The sequence below is a fragment of the Balaenoptera physalus genome, assembly GCF_965194825.1.
Source record: "Balaenoptera physalus genome assembly, chromosome: 4".
Taxonomy (NCBI): Eukaryota; Metazoa; Chordata; class Mammalia; order Artiodactyla; family Balaenopteridae; genus Balaenoptera; species Balaenoptera physalus.
The window spans coordinates 92738662-92755028 of record NC_138891.1 but is presented as its reverse complement, the minus strand read 5'-3'; the positions used below and the strand labels follow the sequence as shown (position 1 = coordinate 92755028).

The window sequence follows — 16367 nt, the reverse complement described above, 5'->3', positions numbered from 1 at the left end:
TTTGATATTGAGCTGCATGAGCTGTTTGTATATTTTGGAAAATAATCCTTTGTCAGTTTCTTCATTTGCAAATATTTTCTCCTATTCTGAGGGTCGTCTTTTCATGTTGTTTATGGTTTCCTTTGCTGTGCATATGACCCAGCAATCCCACTCCTAGGCATATATCTGGAGAAAACCATAATTCAAAAGGATGCATGCACCCCAATGTTCATAGCAGCACTATTTATAATACAATAGCCAGGTCATGGAAGCAACCTAAGTGTCCATCGACAGATGAACGGATAAAGAAGATGTGGCACATACATGCAATGGAATATTACTCAACCATAAAAAGAAATGAAATTGAGTTATTTGTAGTGAGGTGGATGGACCCAGAGTCTGTCACAGAGTGAAGTAAAAGTCAGAAAGAGAAAAACAAATATCGTAAAATATCACTTATATGTGGAATCTAGAAAAATGGTACAGATGAACCTATTTGCAAAGCAGAAATAGAATCACAGATGTAGAGCACAAAACTTATGATTACCAAGGGTGGAAGGGGAGGTGGGAAGAACTGGGATATTGGGACTGACATATATACACTACTATGTGTAAAATAGATAACTAATGAGAACCTACTGCCTAGCACAGGGAACTCTACTCAGTGCTCTGCAGTGATCTAAATGGGAAGGAAATTTTAAAAAGAGGGGATATATGTATACATATGACTGATTCACTTTGCTATACAGCAAGAAACTAACATAACATTGTAAAGCAACTATCCTCCAATAAAATTAAAACAAACAAAGAAACAAACAAACCTTAGAACCTGAAAAGAAAGGGATGGTTGTTAGGAAAATAGACAAAAAGACTAACTATGGTCAGAATCAGGGCCCATATGAAGTATCAGGAAATGAGGAGACAAATTACATAGATGGTAAATTGTAGGACAGTGTAAACCTATGCAAATATGAGCAATGGTGAAAAAGTCTGTAGAAGACTGCTGCCTCTGCATCCCATGGTATAGGTGAAGTTGCCAAAAGTCAGAAGGGCAGTTAGGAAGAAAAGGTGGACATACAGTGGAACAGAAAAAGAGCAAAGTAGAACTCATGAAGGCAGACTAGAACCAACAGGCACAAACTGAAATGCATGTCTGTTTCCCACTGCCTCCAACCATGATGGTATAGCTGACCTGTAGGTGAAGCTGGAGACCCACACCATGGAGCTGCATACTCAGCTGGCCCAGGACTTAGAGAAACTGTAGGAGATCAAATGGGAGCTGGAGCAGCTGTGAACCCCCAGCTGCGGCCTCCGGCCAAGCAGGAGAGCCAGCTCATCAACAGCGGGAGCAATCTGCACCAGCACCCGGTGCCCTTCACCGACCTTCAGAGTAGAATGGCTATTGCTTCACTTCTGCTCTACAAATCTCATGCATATTTCTCTTGTGGCCAACCATAAACCCAAAACCATAATGAGAAAGAGATTCTAGGAATATAGTTCCAACTTAACTACGTTGATACAGCACAGAACCACCACATGCTCCTCAAAGGGTCAGCTGAACGCATATTTTTATGGAGACCGCACATACACTTCAGCTGAGCACACATTCTTACCTTGATGTTTCTTCTGCCCATTCTGTTTCCCAGACAATCACAGGTTTCACCCGGAAGCATTGCTTCAGCAAATCAACTGTGCAAGAACTCTGTTTTGGTCTCTACTTCTAGATAACCCAACCTAAAGCAGGCCCCATCATGCTAATGAGTTGTGACTGTATTTCATAGGTAACAGGGAGATGTTGATGGCTATTTTTTTAATTGAAGGTAAGCTAATTAGAAAGGTGACACAAGGTAATTACTGAATTACTGAACAAAGATGCCAAAGGTTTTAAGGTACACTGAAAGAAAAAATACCACTAATTAAACTATAAAACAATGCTTACTGATCACTTTATTACTTTATAGTTGTTGAAAGAGCTATTTTTAGAATTAAACATTGATTTTTATTAGTTATAACTGTCGTGCATACGTTTAGAAAGGATATTACAATGGAAAGAAAATGGTTAAGGTATTTTCAAAACTTCTTCATAAGAAGAATGTATTCATATGAAATACTGAGTCATTTTCAACTCAGAGTGGTCAGTATCTGTGATTTTACATTCTAAATCTTCCTCTCTTCCATCAAGAATGTTGGTAATACAACATTTCTTAAAGAACTGATGAAGAACTGAAAGCTATTAGTGCTTGAAAGTTAGGTGTGCAGTCATATAAAGCTAGACTACTTTTGACTTTCTCTTTAGGAATGTTGTTCTACCATTATTCTAGGTTTGTTTGTTTTTAAGTCGCTGACATTCATGCAGGTTATGATACTGGGACACTTGATGTTTGGGTGAAGACACTAATAACCTCATCATGACTGCCATCTGGCTGACAGTGATTGTAAGAAGTATTCTAATTTCAAAGAAATTTAAATATGAAAAATTGTGTACTTAGAATCAATAAACTATGGTGACTGAAGAGGAATTGAAAGAGGATAGATAATAATTAGGAAAATTGGCTACATGGCATCTGTGTTGGTCAAGGAAAAAGATGACAAGAACCTATACTAAAACATTAACACTAGATATATGAGACAGAATTCGAGTTGCATTTAGGAAGCAAAACTAGTATGGATAGTTAAAATAATAAAATCCTAAACAAAGATACTCTCTTGATACATTTTATATTAAAGGTTCTAGAGGCTATTAAAGGTTATTTTATACCGAATAACACAAATTTACAAACCTCTATGTATATAAAGACTGACGCTCATAATCATAAATTTGAAGAAATTGTTATGATTTCACAGTTCTCAACAAATTTGTAGATGTATAGATTCATTTGAATCTGTTGCCAATATTAGGGTATTATTAGGGTATGCAAAAAGAGTAACTCCCACCCAGTTGATTTCTATTTGTTAATTAGACGTTGATATTGGACTTCAGCTTCTGGCTATGCTACTATCTACGAAGAGCTTAAGGAGTCTTGTTTTAGAACAACACACTCATGAAATATGATAATAACACTTTACAGTGCAATACAAAATTGTTTTTCTATTCAGTTATTGATTTAGATTTATTCTCTTCTACTTCATGATTATACAGACAAATTGTACCTTGAAATATTAAAAAATATTATTTTTTCTCATGAAAGAATCCTTAATCGAACTAAGTTATGATGACACAGAGTTATGAGGCAGTCATTGCAAAGATTTTGATAACACTGAGTAAATACTCGTGTTAGTGTGCTAAGAGAGAGAATTTAGAATATAACACTGAAATGTAATTATAATAAGGTACAATGGCATAAAAATTTTAAAAGAAAATAAACAAAGTATTAACCATGAAAAAAATATTATTTTTTCTGGCTATGCATTTTAGTGGGTTAAAGAAAACATCTTATTTGCATTAATAATATCTCCAGATATGCATATATGTCTAATGTCAATTACCAAGCATATCCCTGACATTGGTTATTTTAATATTTTACAATAATTAAATGCAACCTTTAAAAGTTAAAAAAGACATTGATTGACATAGTATTATACTTCAAAGCAGATCATTTGACAAAAACATAATTTTATTAGCAGTATCTATTACTAAGACAATTTTTTAAAAATTACTTGTAATTTTATTTTGTACCCTGTTTCACCACATATTTTAATATAAAATATAATTCTTTGAAGAAACTGCATGATCAAAATTTGAAACACAAAACTTATTGCTGGTTAATATATTGGGATGATGAATTCAAGTCTCTCATCAACCCCTCATATCATTTGTGATTGCATCCTCCAGGTGGGCCAAGTAGATATTCACAATATTAAACAAAAAATAAAGCTGAATATAGCCTCATATTTGGAATTGCCAGTTCTTGCAGATATCTTTCATATAGTTTTAAAAATAAACTGTAAAGAATCTGTTAAGAATTAATTTCCAACTGTCATCACATGTGTCTGTCATGCATATATTTAAGTGTTTTTTAAGTTATCACAGAAAATTTCAAATATACATAAAAGAAGAGAGAATAGTGTAATAAACTTCTGTATACTCATCGTCCAGTTCCAACAATTATCAACATTTAGCCATTTATATTTTAATATAATATGACAGTTTCTACTATAACTATTATTAACTACCACCACCACCATTTGAAGACTACTACTATGTGCTAATGTTTCAGTGAAAGTTCTTGGTTGTAAGCAGTAGAAAAAAGCTGGCTAATTTAAGTGGAAAAGATTATTTAATAAAAATAAAATAATCTATGGAAGGATCAAAAAATTCTTGAAGATAAAACATTCAGGAATGCTGCAGAAAGTCACAGTGAAGCTTCCTTAATTACCACTGGAAATTAAATGTAGCATCTACCTTTACCATAACCCTTACTTAATAAATTCGACATAGACCTTTATTTTATAAGCCTCTAGCTTCAGTGATGTGATTAGCAATATCCAGTACACATGCCTGTGTATAGCTTCAAGGGAGATGAGGAAAACTGGTAGCTGGCTTCTGTGGTGGGAAGTATTCTAAGAATAACAAAATAGGACATTTCTCAAATGTAGACAAACAAAATACTATATGATATCAATTATATGTGGAATCTAAAAAATAAAACAAATGTATATAGCAAAACAGAAGCAGACTCACAGATATAGAAAACAAACTAGTGGTTTACCAGTGGGGATAGGGTGGGGGAAGGGGCAAGATAGGGGTATGGGATTAAGAGCACTGAACTAATTTTGAACTGAAAGAGATTATTTACAAAAGCCATCTACTGCAATCAAATTCATCATCTTACAATAAGACAGTGAAGACCAGGGAGAATCTTCAAGTGACTTATCCAAAGTTCTACCACCAGCAACCTCAGACAACCTTTGTAGCAGATCAGACTATCTGGTAGGATTGTGATATATGATGGTGCTTCTAATCAGGTATGCAGCCTTATTGATTGTGGGGAAACTGGCATCCCCAAATTCAGAGTCCATCTTCAGTATTAAATTATTTTGGAATACTCAGGGTACCAGAACTGTAAATGATAGACATAAAATGTCTAAAACAAACAAACAGACAATCAAAACTCCACACAAAGAGAAAGAAATGGTAATGGAACTTAGAGATTGACAAGCAGCAAAACATTCATCTATTCCCAAGGAAGAACATTTGATTTGTTGCTGCATTTGCTTGAAATCAATCTCAGACACTAAGGCTGAAAGAAAAATTCAATAAAGAATCAGAACAATTTAATGAAGTTCATATATTTGAAATTATGTCAGGGGCTTTTCACATTGTACTGTTCATACCTTTTAGTGTATATTGACAGCAAGTCTGTATGGGAATGTTGGCGGCTAGAGGAGTACATAGAAATTCAGATAAAAAATTATCTGAAAATGGAGCTGGAGGAACCAGGCTCCCTGACTTCAGACTATACTGCAAAGCCACAGTAATTAAGACAATATGGTACTGGCACAAAAACAGAAATATAGATCAATGGAACAGGATAGAAAGCCCAGAGATAAACTCACGCACCTATGGTCACCTTATCTTTGATAAAGGAGGCAAGAATATACAATGGAGAAAAGACAGCCTCTTCAATAAGTGGTGCTGGGAAAACTGGACAGATACATGTAAAAGAATGAAATTAGAACACTCCCTAACTCCGTATGCAAAAATAAACTCAAAATAGATTAAAGACCTAAATGTAAGAATAGACACTATAAAACTCTTAGATGAAAACATAGGCAGAACACTCTTTGACACAAATCACAGCACCATCTTTTTTGACTCACTTCCTAGGGTAATGAAAATTAAAACAAAAATAAACAAATGGGACCTAATGAAACTTAAAAGCTTTTGCACAGCAAAGGAAACCATAAACAAGACAAAAAGACAACCCTCAGAATGGGAGAAAATATTTGAAAACGAAGCAACTGACAAAGGATTAATCTCCAAAATTTACAAGCAGCTCATGCAGCTCAATATCAAAAAAACAAACAACCCAATCAAAAAATGGGCAGAAGACCTAAATAGACATTTCTCCAGTGAAGACAAACAGGTGGCCAACAAACACATGAAAAGATTCTCAACATCACTAATTATTAGAGAAAAACAAATGAAAACTACAGTGAGGTATCACCTCACATTGGTCAGAATGGCCATCACCAAAAAATCTACAAACAATAAATGCTGGAGAGAGTGTGGAGAAAAGGGAAACCTCATACACTTTTGGCGATATAAATTGATACAGCCACTATGGAAAACAGTATGGAGGTTCCTGAAGAAACTAAAAATAGAACTACCATATGACCCAACAATCCCATTACTAGGCACATACCCAGGGAAAACCATAATTCAAAAGAACACACACATCCCAAAGTTCATAGCAGCACTATTTACAATAGCCAGGACATGGAAGCAACCTAAATGTCAATTGACAGAGCAATGGATAAAAAAGATGTGGTATATATATACAGTGGAATATTACTCAGCCATAAAAAGGGATGAAATTGGGTCATTTGTAGAAACGTGGATGGACCTAGAGAGTGTCATACATAGTGAAGTAAGTCAGAAAGGAAAAAGCAAATATCGTATAATAACGCATATATGTGGCATCTAGAAAAATGGTATAGATGATCTTATATGCAAAGTAAAAATAGAGACACAGACATAGAGAACAAATTTATGGATACCAAGGAGGAAAGGGGTGGGGTGGGAGGAATTGGGAGACTGGGATTGACACATATACATTATTGATACTATGTATAAAATAGACAACTGATGGGAACATACTGAATACCACAGGGAACTGTACCTAATGCACTGTGGTAACCTAAATGGAGGGAAGTCCAAAAGGGAGGGGATATCTGTATGTGTATGGCTGATTCATTTTGTTGTGCAGTGGAGGCTAACACAACATTGTAAAGCAACCATACGCCAATAAAAACTAATAAAAAAATCATCTGAGGAGATTTTTTGACCCTAAGAAATTTCTATTATCGAAAGTATATGTACAAAGACTACCTTTTCACATGTTCTTGCAGGAACTATGACTGCATGAGGTGAAATAAAGTTAAGAATAATTGTTTATTGTAAGTATCTTTTTTCTATGGTACAAATGAACTTATCTGCAAAATAGAAATAGAGTCACAGGTGTAGAAAACAATCTTATGGTTACTGGGTGGGGAAAGGAGGGGGGGATAAATTGGGAGATTTGGATTGACATATACACACTACTATATATAAAATAGATAACTAATAAGGACCTACTGTATAGCACAGGGAACTCTACTCAATACTCTGTAATGACCTATATGGGAAAAGAATCTAAAAAAAGAGTTGATATATGTGTATATGTAACTCATTCACTTTGCTGTACAGCAGAAAGTAACACAACATCGTAAATCAAGTATACTGCAATAAAATTTTTTTTAAAGTATCTTTTTTCTTATTACTTACAAAATTGTTAAAGTCATGTTGTTATATACTTATAATTTTTACACTTATCAAGTGACTTGCCTAGGAGGGAATATTCCTAAAAATGGAATTTTGAAGAAATGCATTAAACTTTTGGCTCTATCATATCCTCTAGAGTTATACAAAATTACAGTGTGATAGTTGCATACGAAAATGTCCATTCTCCCACACATAACTGCATTAACATTTTCCAGTATAATAATTTAGAATGAGTTTTAAAGTAATATTTCTTTGATTTCTCTTGAGGTAACATATTTTATAATTTATCTAATGTTATTCATTTGAATTGCCTGTTGACGACCTTTCCCATTTTTCTACTGGAGTGCTCGCATGTTTTGGTTTTTTTTTTATAAAATGAAGATTTATATTTAATCTCTCTCAGCTCTATGATTTTTTAAATCTGATGGTACAAAGCTACAGTTACTGCAAAGAAACATTATATAAATATTTTTTATTATTGTCTAAGAACATTCTATGTATCAAGAAATATAATCTTTTGGTATATATTGCATCATTTTCCTATTTGTCTATTTTATGTTTGTTTGTTTATATACTTTAATTTGGTGTGAAGATGTTTTAAACACATGGTCAATTCTAACACTTTCTCATTAGAGATTCAGTCATTAATCTTACAAATGAAAAAAGTTATCCCTACCTCTTAGGTTATATAAGTATCCACTCATAATTTCTTCATATTTCATGAGTTAATTTCTTCATTGAAAATTATAGTTTTTATAGAATTCACTTTTATTTCAATTATATATTTGTGTGTATAAACTGTATATATATTTACAGTTTCCCAAGTAGTTGGCCATTTTTCTCTCCATCATCTAAATGGTATAATATTTTCTATTTGACCTATTTTATTTTATGTTATCTTTTCTCTCTTCTTGTTCATCTTTTAGATTGATCACATATTACTATTATCAAAAATTCCATTTTTTAAACTTTCTATTAAGTTGTTAAGTATGCATTCTTTTCCTGGGTTCCCTAAATATTACAACAAGCATCCTTGACTTATTACAATCTAATTACTTCTTATAAATAATTACTTCTTTAATAATGCTAATATTTGTTTTTAAAGAATTATGCAACAGGTTGCCTTTGAAGTAGTTAGATAACTTTTGAGCATCCAGCCTGCTGAATGTCTGTTTTGTTTTGTTTAGTTTTGTTTTATATTTTTTTAAAATAGTGTATGTCCATAAATTATAGAGCAGATTAAAAGATAGATTTTTTCTCCATGAAGAAAATATTTACCTATTAAAATCTGGAAATGCATAAAACTATTTGTCCACGTTTAGTGAGAATAGTGGATGTTGAAAACCATATTGTGAATAATAGATAAAATAACTGGTTTCTTAAAAATTGAGACAGATCATATATGGAAGACGTGGGTGAATAAGATTGAGAACAGTAATTGTTTCTATTCTAGAGAAAATGAGAGTGTGGAATGTGGGCTCAGCTGACCAGTACTAAATAAGTTAATGACCAGTTTCCAAGTCATCACAGGGCTGGGACTGAAACAGTACTTTTTCAGAGGGTGTGAGTGACTGATGGATGACAAGGTCTTACTTTTACTTATAGTTCATTGAGAGAGAAAAGAGAAATTGCAGCTCAAAGGGAAAAATTAAGAATTTCTTTCTCATTGTAAATCAATTTCAATTCTTCCAAATCAGGCTTCTTTTTCTATCATTGACTGAAAGAAGAATAAGAATTTACTATGGCATAACCTTTCAGAGCTTCATAACACAGATTTCAGTATGTTTTAACAAGAGAGTACAATCTGTTTGCAAGCTAAAAAAATCATTTGAGAAATGCTTTGCTTTTAGTTACTGGATGAACTTGTGATGCAGCCAATGCTGAATTCATCTTTTTTCTGAGCCTGTTTTACATGTAAAACACTAAGCCACGGTCTTATATTTAAGGGTTGAGCATAGTTACTATACCTGAGTTTGCAATGTATTGTTAAATTAGACATTATTCCATTGGTTCTTCTTGTTGACTATAACCACATGAAAATTTGACTTAATTTTCCATATTTGCATCACAAATCTACAGTTGCAAAGTTATGCAGCAATGTTTAATAGGTTATTTAGCCCCAAGAACACTCACATGAACATATCTTCTTTGCCCTACTCTCTACATCCCAACAAAATAAAAGTCTCGTACTTAGAAATCATCTTTTACTTATTTTTCTGTATAAATTCCTGTACCTATTCAGCTCTTAAGCTCAAATTTCTCTTCAAAATGTCTTTTCTCCATTTTCTCACATCAGCTCTGCCTGATTTTTTAGATATCCTCTTGGCCAATTTTACACTGCTCTCTTCATACTCCAATCTCAAGATAAGTCAACATGTGCCAGATTTTCTCCTCAAAAATCACTATTAAAACATATCCTTGGGCTTCCCTGGTGGCGCAGTGGTTGAGAGTCTGCCTGCTAATGCAGGGGACATGGGCTCGAGCCCTGGTCTGGGAAGATCCCACATTGCCACGGAGCAACTGGGCCCGTGAGCCACAATTACTGAGCCTGCGCGTCTGGAGCCTGTGCTCCGCAACAAGAGAGGCCGCGATAGTGAGAGGCCCGCGCACCGCGATGAAAAGTGGCCCCCGCTTTCCGCAACTAGAGAAAGCCCTCGCACAGAAACGAAGACGCAACACAGACAAAAATAAATAAAATAAAATAAAATTAAATTAAAAAAAAAAAAGATAGCATCAAAAAAAAAAATATCCTTTTTCTTTCCTTCCTTCCCTCCTTCCTCCCTCCCTCCTTCCCTTCCTTCCTCCCTTCCTCCCTTCCTCCCTTCTTCCCTTCCTCATTTTGTCAAAAGTCATTAGATGGGCAATAAAGGTTGGAGCTCATATAGTAGATGGGTGTAGCATTAGTATCTTTGCTGAGTTTGGAGTTAAAACTTGAGTAGGGTAAGGAGGGCATCTACACTGAGGGAAAAAAGGGCTCCCTCATTATAAAGTTGGTACGAAGCATGAGAGATTGATCAAATAAGTAAGTATACTGACAGCAATAAGAGGTACAAATATGTTAAAGGGGATGGTTACAATAATCTGTGTGGTTGTTTTAGAATTGAAATTTTTCATTGTGAATGCATGGTTAGATAATAGATAAATAAATAACCTATATTGTATATTTTAGTACTGGCCCCTGAGAGGACCTCAAAGTAGAGAGCTATTATAACAAGGAGATCATCTAACATCCATATCTTAGTTTTTAAATATCATTCTCCACTAATAGAAATTAGGGTTTCTTGGAGAAATGGTTGATCCCAGGCATGCCACAGGAAAGTACAAGATAAGCCTGTAAATAAGGACATACTCAAAGAATTACTGGAACATGTTGTTCCATTTATCTATTGCTGCATGACACATCACTTCAAAACTTAATGGTTTGAAATAATTTATTATTACCCTTCATGGTGGTAGAAGCTCAGTTGGGTGTTTGTTGCTTGGGATCTCTCAAATGATTGCAAACAAATGGCAGCTGATTCTGAATCGCCTTATAGTCTGAGATTAAGTATTCAGCATAGCTTACTCAAATGACTGGTGATTGATGCTGGCTGCTGTGTAGGAGCTCAGCTGGGGCTGAATGTCTACATGTGTCTTTTCTATGTGGCCTGAGATTCTTAGCTAATTTTTTTGGATTTTGAGAGAAAGCATTCAAAGAGCAAGCATTCCAAGAGAACAAGCCAGAAGCTACAAGACTTCTTATGACTTGGCTTGGAAGTAATATGGTGTCACTTGTGCTGCATTCTGTTAAGTACCAAAGGCAAACTCAAATTCAGTGTGGAAGGGGACTCTACAGGTGTGTAAATACCAGGAGGCATGGTTTGTAGGCAGGCCACCTTTAGATTCTAGATATAACAGTCTGCCCCCTGGCTTCAGTGACTTACCTCCCTCCCACTGGCAATACACTATGCCCCAATGACCATCGCCCCGCCCCAATCAGTATTAGGCTCAGTTCTGATATCCTGGTTTAAATAGACATCCTTGGAGATGGTTGCTCAAGTGCATTTCCTAAAGTGCAGGTTTCCAGCATAACAAACACCAGGTTAGGTAAAATATGAGATGACTTTAACTGACTGACTTTATATTATAGCACCAGAATCACATATTGTAAACTGAAAGATGAAGTACTACCAGACCAGAATTCAATCAGAGATATTTAAGAAAAAGGAAATAATTTCATAGCAAAGTAAAAGCTGGAAGCACATTATAGAAGAACATAGAAGGTAGATCAGTGGTTGGCAAACTTTTCTGTAAAAGGCTATATAGTAAATATTTTAGGATTTACGGGCTACATACAGTCGTTGTCACATAATTCTTTTTTTCTTTTCTTTTGAACCCCTAAAAATGTGAAAATCATTCTTAGCTTGTGAGCCACATAAAAAGAGGCCATATCCAGGTTTGAAATGCAGGTCATAGTTTGCCTACTCCTGTGTTAGACCAATAATTAGTAGATAGTAGAATTATGAAAGAAATACAGCAACTTTAGTTATATTAAGTGGGTTTAAAAAGCAAATATTGAGTGTTTACGAGCAAATTTCTGTGTGAAATATTTCTTAGTTGTATATGAGATCTATATTTTAAATACATAGATGCTGGAAATATATCTGGTTATTATAAAATCCTTACATCAAAATATGATTTCCAGTAATTATAAAATTAGGGTATTGCAGTTCTTCAGAAAAGTGCCCTTTCAGTTTTTTTTTGAGAATTGAAAAGGCAAATGTAAGGGTGATACTTTCTAATATCAAGTCTAACCATAACATTTTCTGTGATGCACTTCTCCAATGTATATAATTTGCTTTCATACTACTCCCTGTTTAGTTACTAAATATTTCACTTGAACTGCCCAGGGCTGTTCATCTACCGGGCAGTCTGCTGAGGAAGCAGATGCAAATTGTGCTTCGTCATCACGCTCCAGGACTTTCTAATGAACAAACTATAAAAGTTATTCATGCAGAGACGTGTTTTCCTACTTGTTATTGAACCTGTAGTACTGAGTACTCCCTGAGTTTTAAGAACTAAACTGTTGGAAAAAAAAGTTTTTCAAGTCATTTGTAGAGATGGAAATCAATTCTAAATACAGTTACTTATAGGAGGTTTCTACAGAGCTGGACTTCATGTCTGAATAAAAATTTTCCCTCTGGGGGAAAGAGACAGATGAACGATAGTGAACATAAAAGATCTTACTTGTTATTATCAGATCGAAGATTGATGTGCTTCTCCTGAGGCAGAGTTGCACTGTAGCTAAAAGCACAGGTTCTGGAGGCTAACGACTTGGGTTCAAAACCTGTCTCTACAGCTTTGCCACTTGAGAGAAGCTGGGCAAATTATGTCTTCCATTTCCTCATCTGTAAAATAGAGAAAACAATAGTATCTTACATAGGATTCTTGAAAGAATTCCATTAGCTAATACAGAAAAACTTAGAAGAGTGACTAAAATTTCACAGTTTAAAAATGAAAAAAAAATTTGTAGGCTAAAATGGTAATTGAGAGTTCCCCAGATTGCAGTCATTCATGTGCAGTTTTTATAATTTCTGTGTACTCCTATGTCCCACCTTCTTTAATTTCCCTCTTAATTGCTACATATATTATTATTTACCTGATATTTTTCTGTGTATGTAAGTGAAACATGATTTAAATATTTAAATCAAATTTAAATATTTAAATATTAAAATTGTGTGATTGTTTAACTGTTAATTAATGTTACATTTAAATATTATTTAAATTAATATTATCATCCTAAAGAAACACCAGTATTTTTACCATAAATGAAAGGTAACAAACAAACCTAAACAAAATGTTATTTATTTCTAACTAGATAATGGTGACTGCCAAATGCACTGAGTTATCTCCCTGCTTTTTCAATGATTAAAAGAAAAATTATTAAATGTTAGAGTGATGTTAAAAACCAAAATTTGTTTAACCAAATTGACGTCTTCTCCTCGATAAAGTTAGAAAGAGTGAAGGAAATAGAAAAGGGAATAACTTTTTTAACTAAATAATTCATGTTCTTTTGATGCCTTTCTTTTAATGCACCACTTAAAATTATGTCCTCCACACTTTGGAAAACACTACTATGCAGGAAGCTTTAGGGAGATCCTTAGACTTTAACTGGACTTCAGTATGAGGTCAGAGTTCAGGTAATTTTTGAGCTTCCACTCATTCTAGAAAAGGGAACGGTGCAAGCAAATGCACCAAAGCAGGCACGTTGACCAGTACATTGTCACTAAATCATTGGGTTTGTGAGGGGGTAAAATAGCTGGAGAACTCTGTCATTCACACTGTACACAGGGCCTCAAACTCTAGGCTAGGCGAGGCAGACTGCAAGCAATAACCATCATAGAAGGATTCTGAGGTTGGGCTAATGTGGATAGTTGATGAGGCTCAATTCAACACAGAACATGGACTCAAGAAGGCAAAACCTGGTTGCAGGGAAACCAATGCCTTGGCAGTTCCTGTGGCAATGAAAAGGAATCTATGCGTCTTTGCCATAAGAGCCAAAGGTTGGATAGAAAAAGTGAGGAAGAGGAGAAAATGTGTACCAAGTTTCAAGGTTGGATGACAAGGAAACTCCTGGTACCGTGTCAGAATAAGAGATAGGGGCTTAAGGGGAAACACAATGTTTAGTCTTAAAAACACTGAATTTGAGAGGATGATGTGGTATCCAAGTGATGATACTCAGTGACAGAAGTAGATTTTACACATACAGGTTAAATCATGAACAGAGATATTAGCCTAGGAAACACTCTAAAGGGCATACAGTGTAGCAAAGAAGAGACAGGGAAGCACATAATACATCAGGTAGGAGCACTGAACATGCTGATGATGGAGGCTGCATGACTAGCACAGTGGTGGAGGGAAGGAGATGCCAGAATCCAGTTCAGTGTCTTGGTACCAAAATGGAAAAGAGAATTTCAAAAGACTGGATTCTGTAGTGCTCAGTGCTAGATAGAGATCAAGCAGATTAAGAAAATTCAAACACTGGATTTGACAAATAGGAGGTCATTTAGTAACCTTAGAAGACACAGTGATAGAGGCATATAAAGATTAAAGTTAGGTGATCAATCAGAGAAAAGGGAAGCAGAAAGTATAAATGATCAAAAATGACTACTTACTTTTGTATCAAAGTTCTAGCTGCCAAACTAAAGTTTAAATTCCTTATAGGCAGATATCAAAAATAATAATTACATATTTCCCCACAAATCTTACATGATGCCTTAAAAATGAGAAGTACTCAACATCTCACCATTGATTTATCCATTCATCTAATTGATATTCAATAAGTGCTTACTGTTTGCCTCTCACTCCGTTAGGTGTTGGAACTACAACAGTTTCGTAGGACACAGATCTGCCCCCTCCCCAGGGTCTCCCAGACTAGTAGTGGAGAGAGCATAGTAACCAATGAATTATAAAGTGTGAGAGCTCCCAACAGGGTTATAAAATCTCTAAGGAAAATGAACTCAACCCTGTATCTTGAAAGGTAAGTGAAGACTTCCTAGTTGTGTTCTAAACATTCGTTACTAAGGTGATTAGAAAAGCCAGTAGTTGTTCAGATCCCTGTTAACAAGACTTGGAAGACACATATGGTTGGTAGGATTAAGCCCAAACTACTTTGACCTGGAAGCCAGGCCTCCACAGTCAAACTCTAACATATCCTTGCAATTTCCCATCCCAGTGCTCCTGTCCTTTTGTCTCTTACACCAATTTTATTGTTCCTTGCTTCCATGATTAATTTAACTCACCTTTCTTCCTAGTCAAGTCCCACCTAATTTCCCCATACATCCAGTGAAAATTTCTCCACAAAATCTTTTTGGGCTACTCCAATTCTAAATGACCTCTCTGTCCTCCAAACTCCTAAATTGCAATGAGCTATACAATTTGGTGACGGGAATAACAAGATCATGAAGTCCTTTGTAGTCATAAAACAGTGGTTAACTTTTATTGAGTGGGAATTTCTTAATACCCACCTTTGCTTCCCAGGCCCAAACCTCCTGCAATTCTGTTCACTCTCTTCTACCCTCCATTTTATATCTTTTTTTTTTTTTTAACATCTTTATTGAAGTATAATTGCTTTACAATGGTGTGTTAGTTTCTACTTTAAAACAAAGTGAATCAGTTATACATATACATATGTTCCCATATCTCTTCCCTCTTGCATCTCCCTCCCTCCCACCCTCCCTATCCCACCCCTCTAGGTGGTCACAAAGCACCGAGCTGATCTCCCTGTGCTATGCGGCTGCTTCCCACTAGCTATCTATTTTACATTTGGTAGTGTATATATGTCCATGACACTCTCTCACCCTGTCACATCTCACCCCTCCCCTCCCCATATCCTCAAGTCCATTCTTTAGTAGGTCTGTGACTTTATTCCCATCTTGCCACTAGGTTCTTCATGACCTTTTTTTTTTTTTCCTTAGATTCCATATACATGTGTTAGCATACTGTATTTGTTTTTCTCTTTCTGACTTACTTCACTCTGTATGACAGACTCTAACTCCATCCACCTCATTACAAATACCTCCATTTCATTTCTTTTTATGGCTGAGTAATATTCCATTGTATATATGTGCCACATCATTTTATATCTTTTATCCACAAAATACTGTTCAATTTGTGGACCAACCTTTTTTTTTTTTTTTAAGTTTGCCCTCTATCAAACCAGCCTAAGAACTCTATTTTATCCCCGAATAACTTATTAAGATTTTATTTTAAACCAGTGTTTAAGACAAACTCTTAAAGCTACAGTTGCTAAAATTTTACAAACTATATAATTTTATAATTATGTACAAGTAATAAGTCATATAATAAATTATCACATATATATATATTAACTTGTTCTTAGAACTGGTCAAATAATAGCACAAAA

At 34.9% G+C, this 16367-nt stretch overlaps 1 protein-coding gene across 1 annotated transcript in view; it reads right to left on the bottom strand.

Moving 5' to 3' along the window:
- LOC309660121 (uncharacterized protein) overlaps positions 1-16367 on the bottom strand; it is a 1229325-nt gene that overhangs the window by 458704 nt on the left and 754254 nt on the right. Inside the window, exon 8 of the mRNA XM_082460663.1 lies at positions 12689-12849. Within this exon, the coding sequence (XP_082316789.1) occupies positions 12782-12849 (68 nt within the window). The 3' untranslated portion in view covers positions 12689-12781. The remainder of the gene's footprint in view (positions 1-12688; positions 12850-16367) is intronic.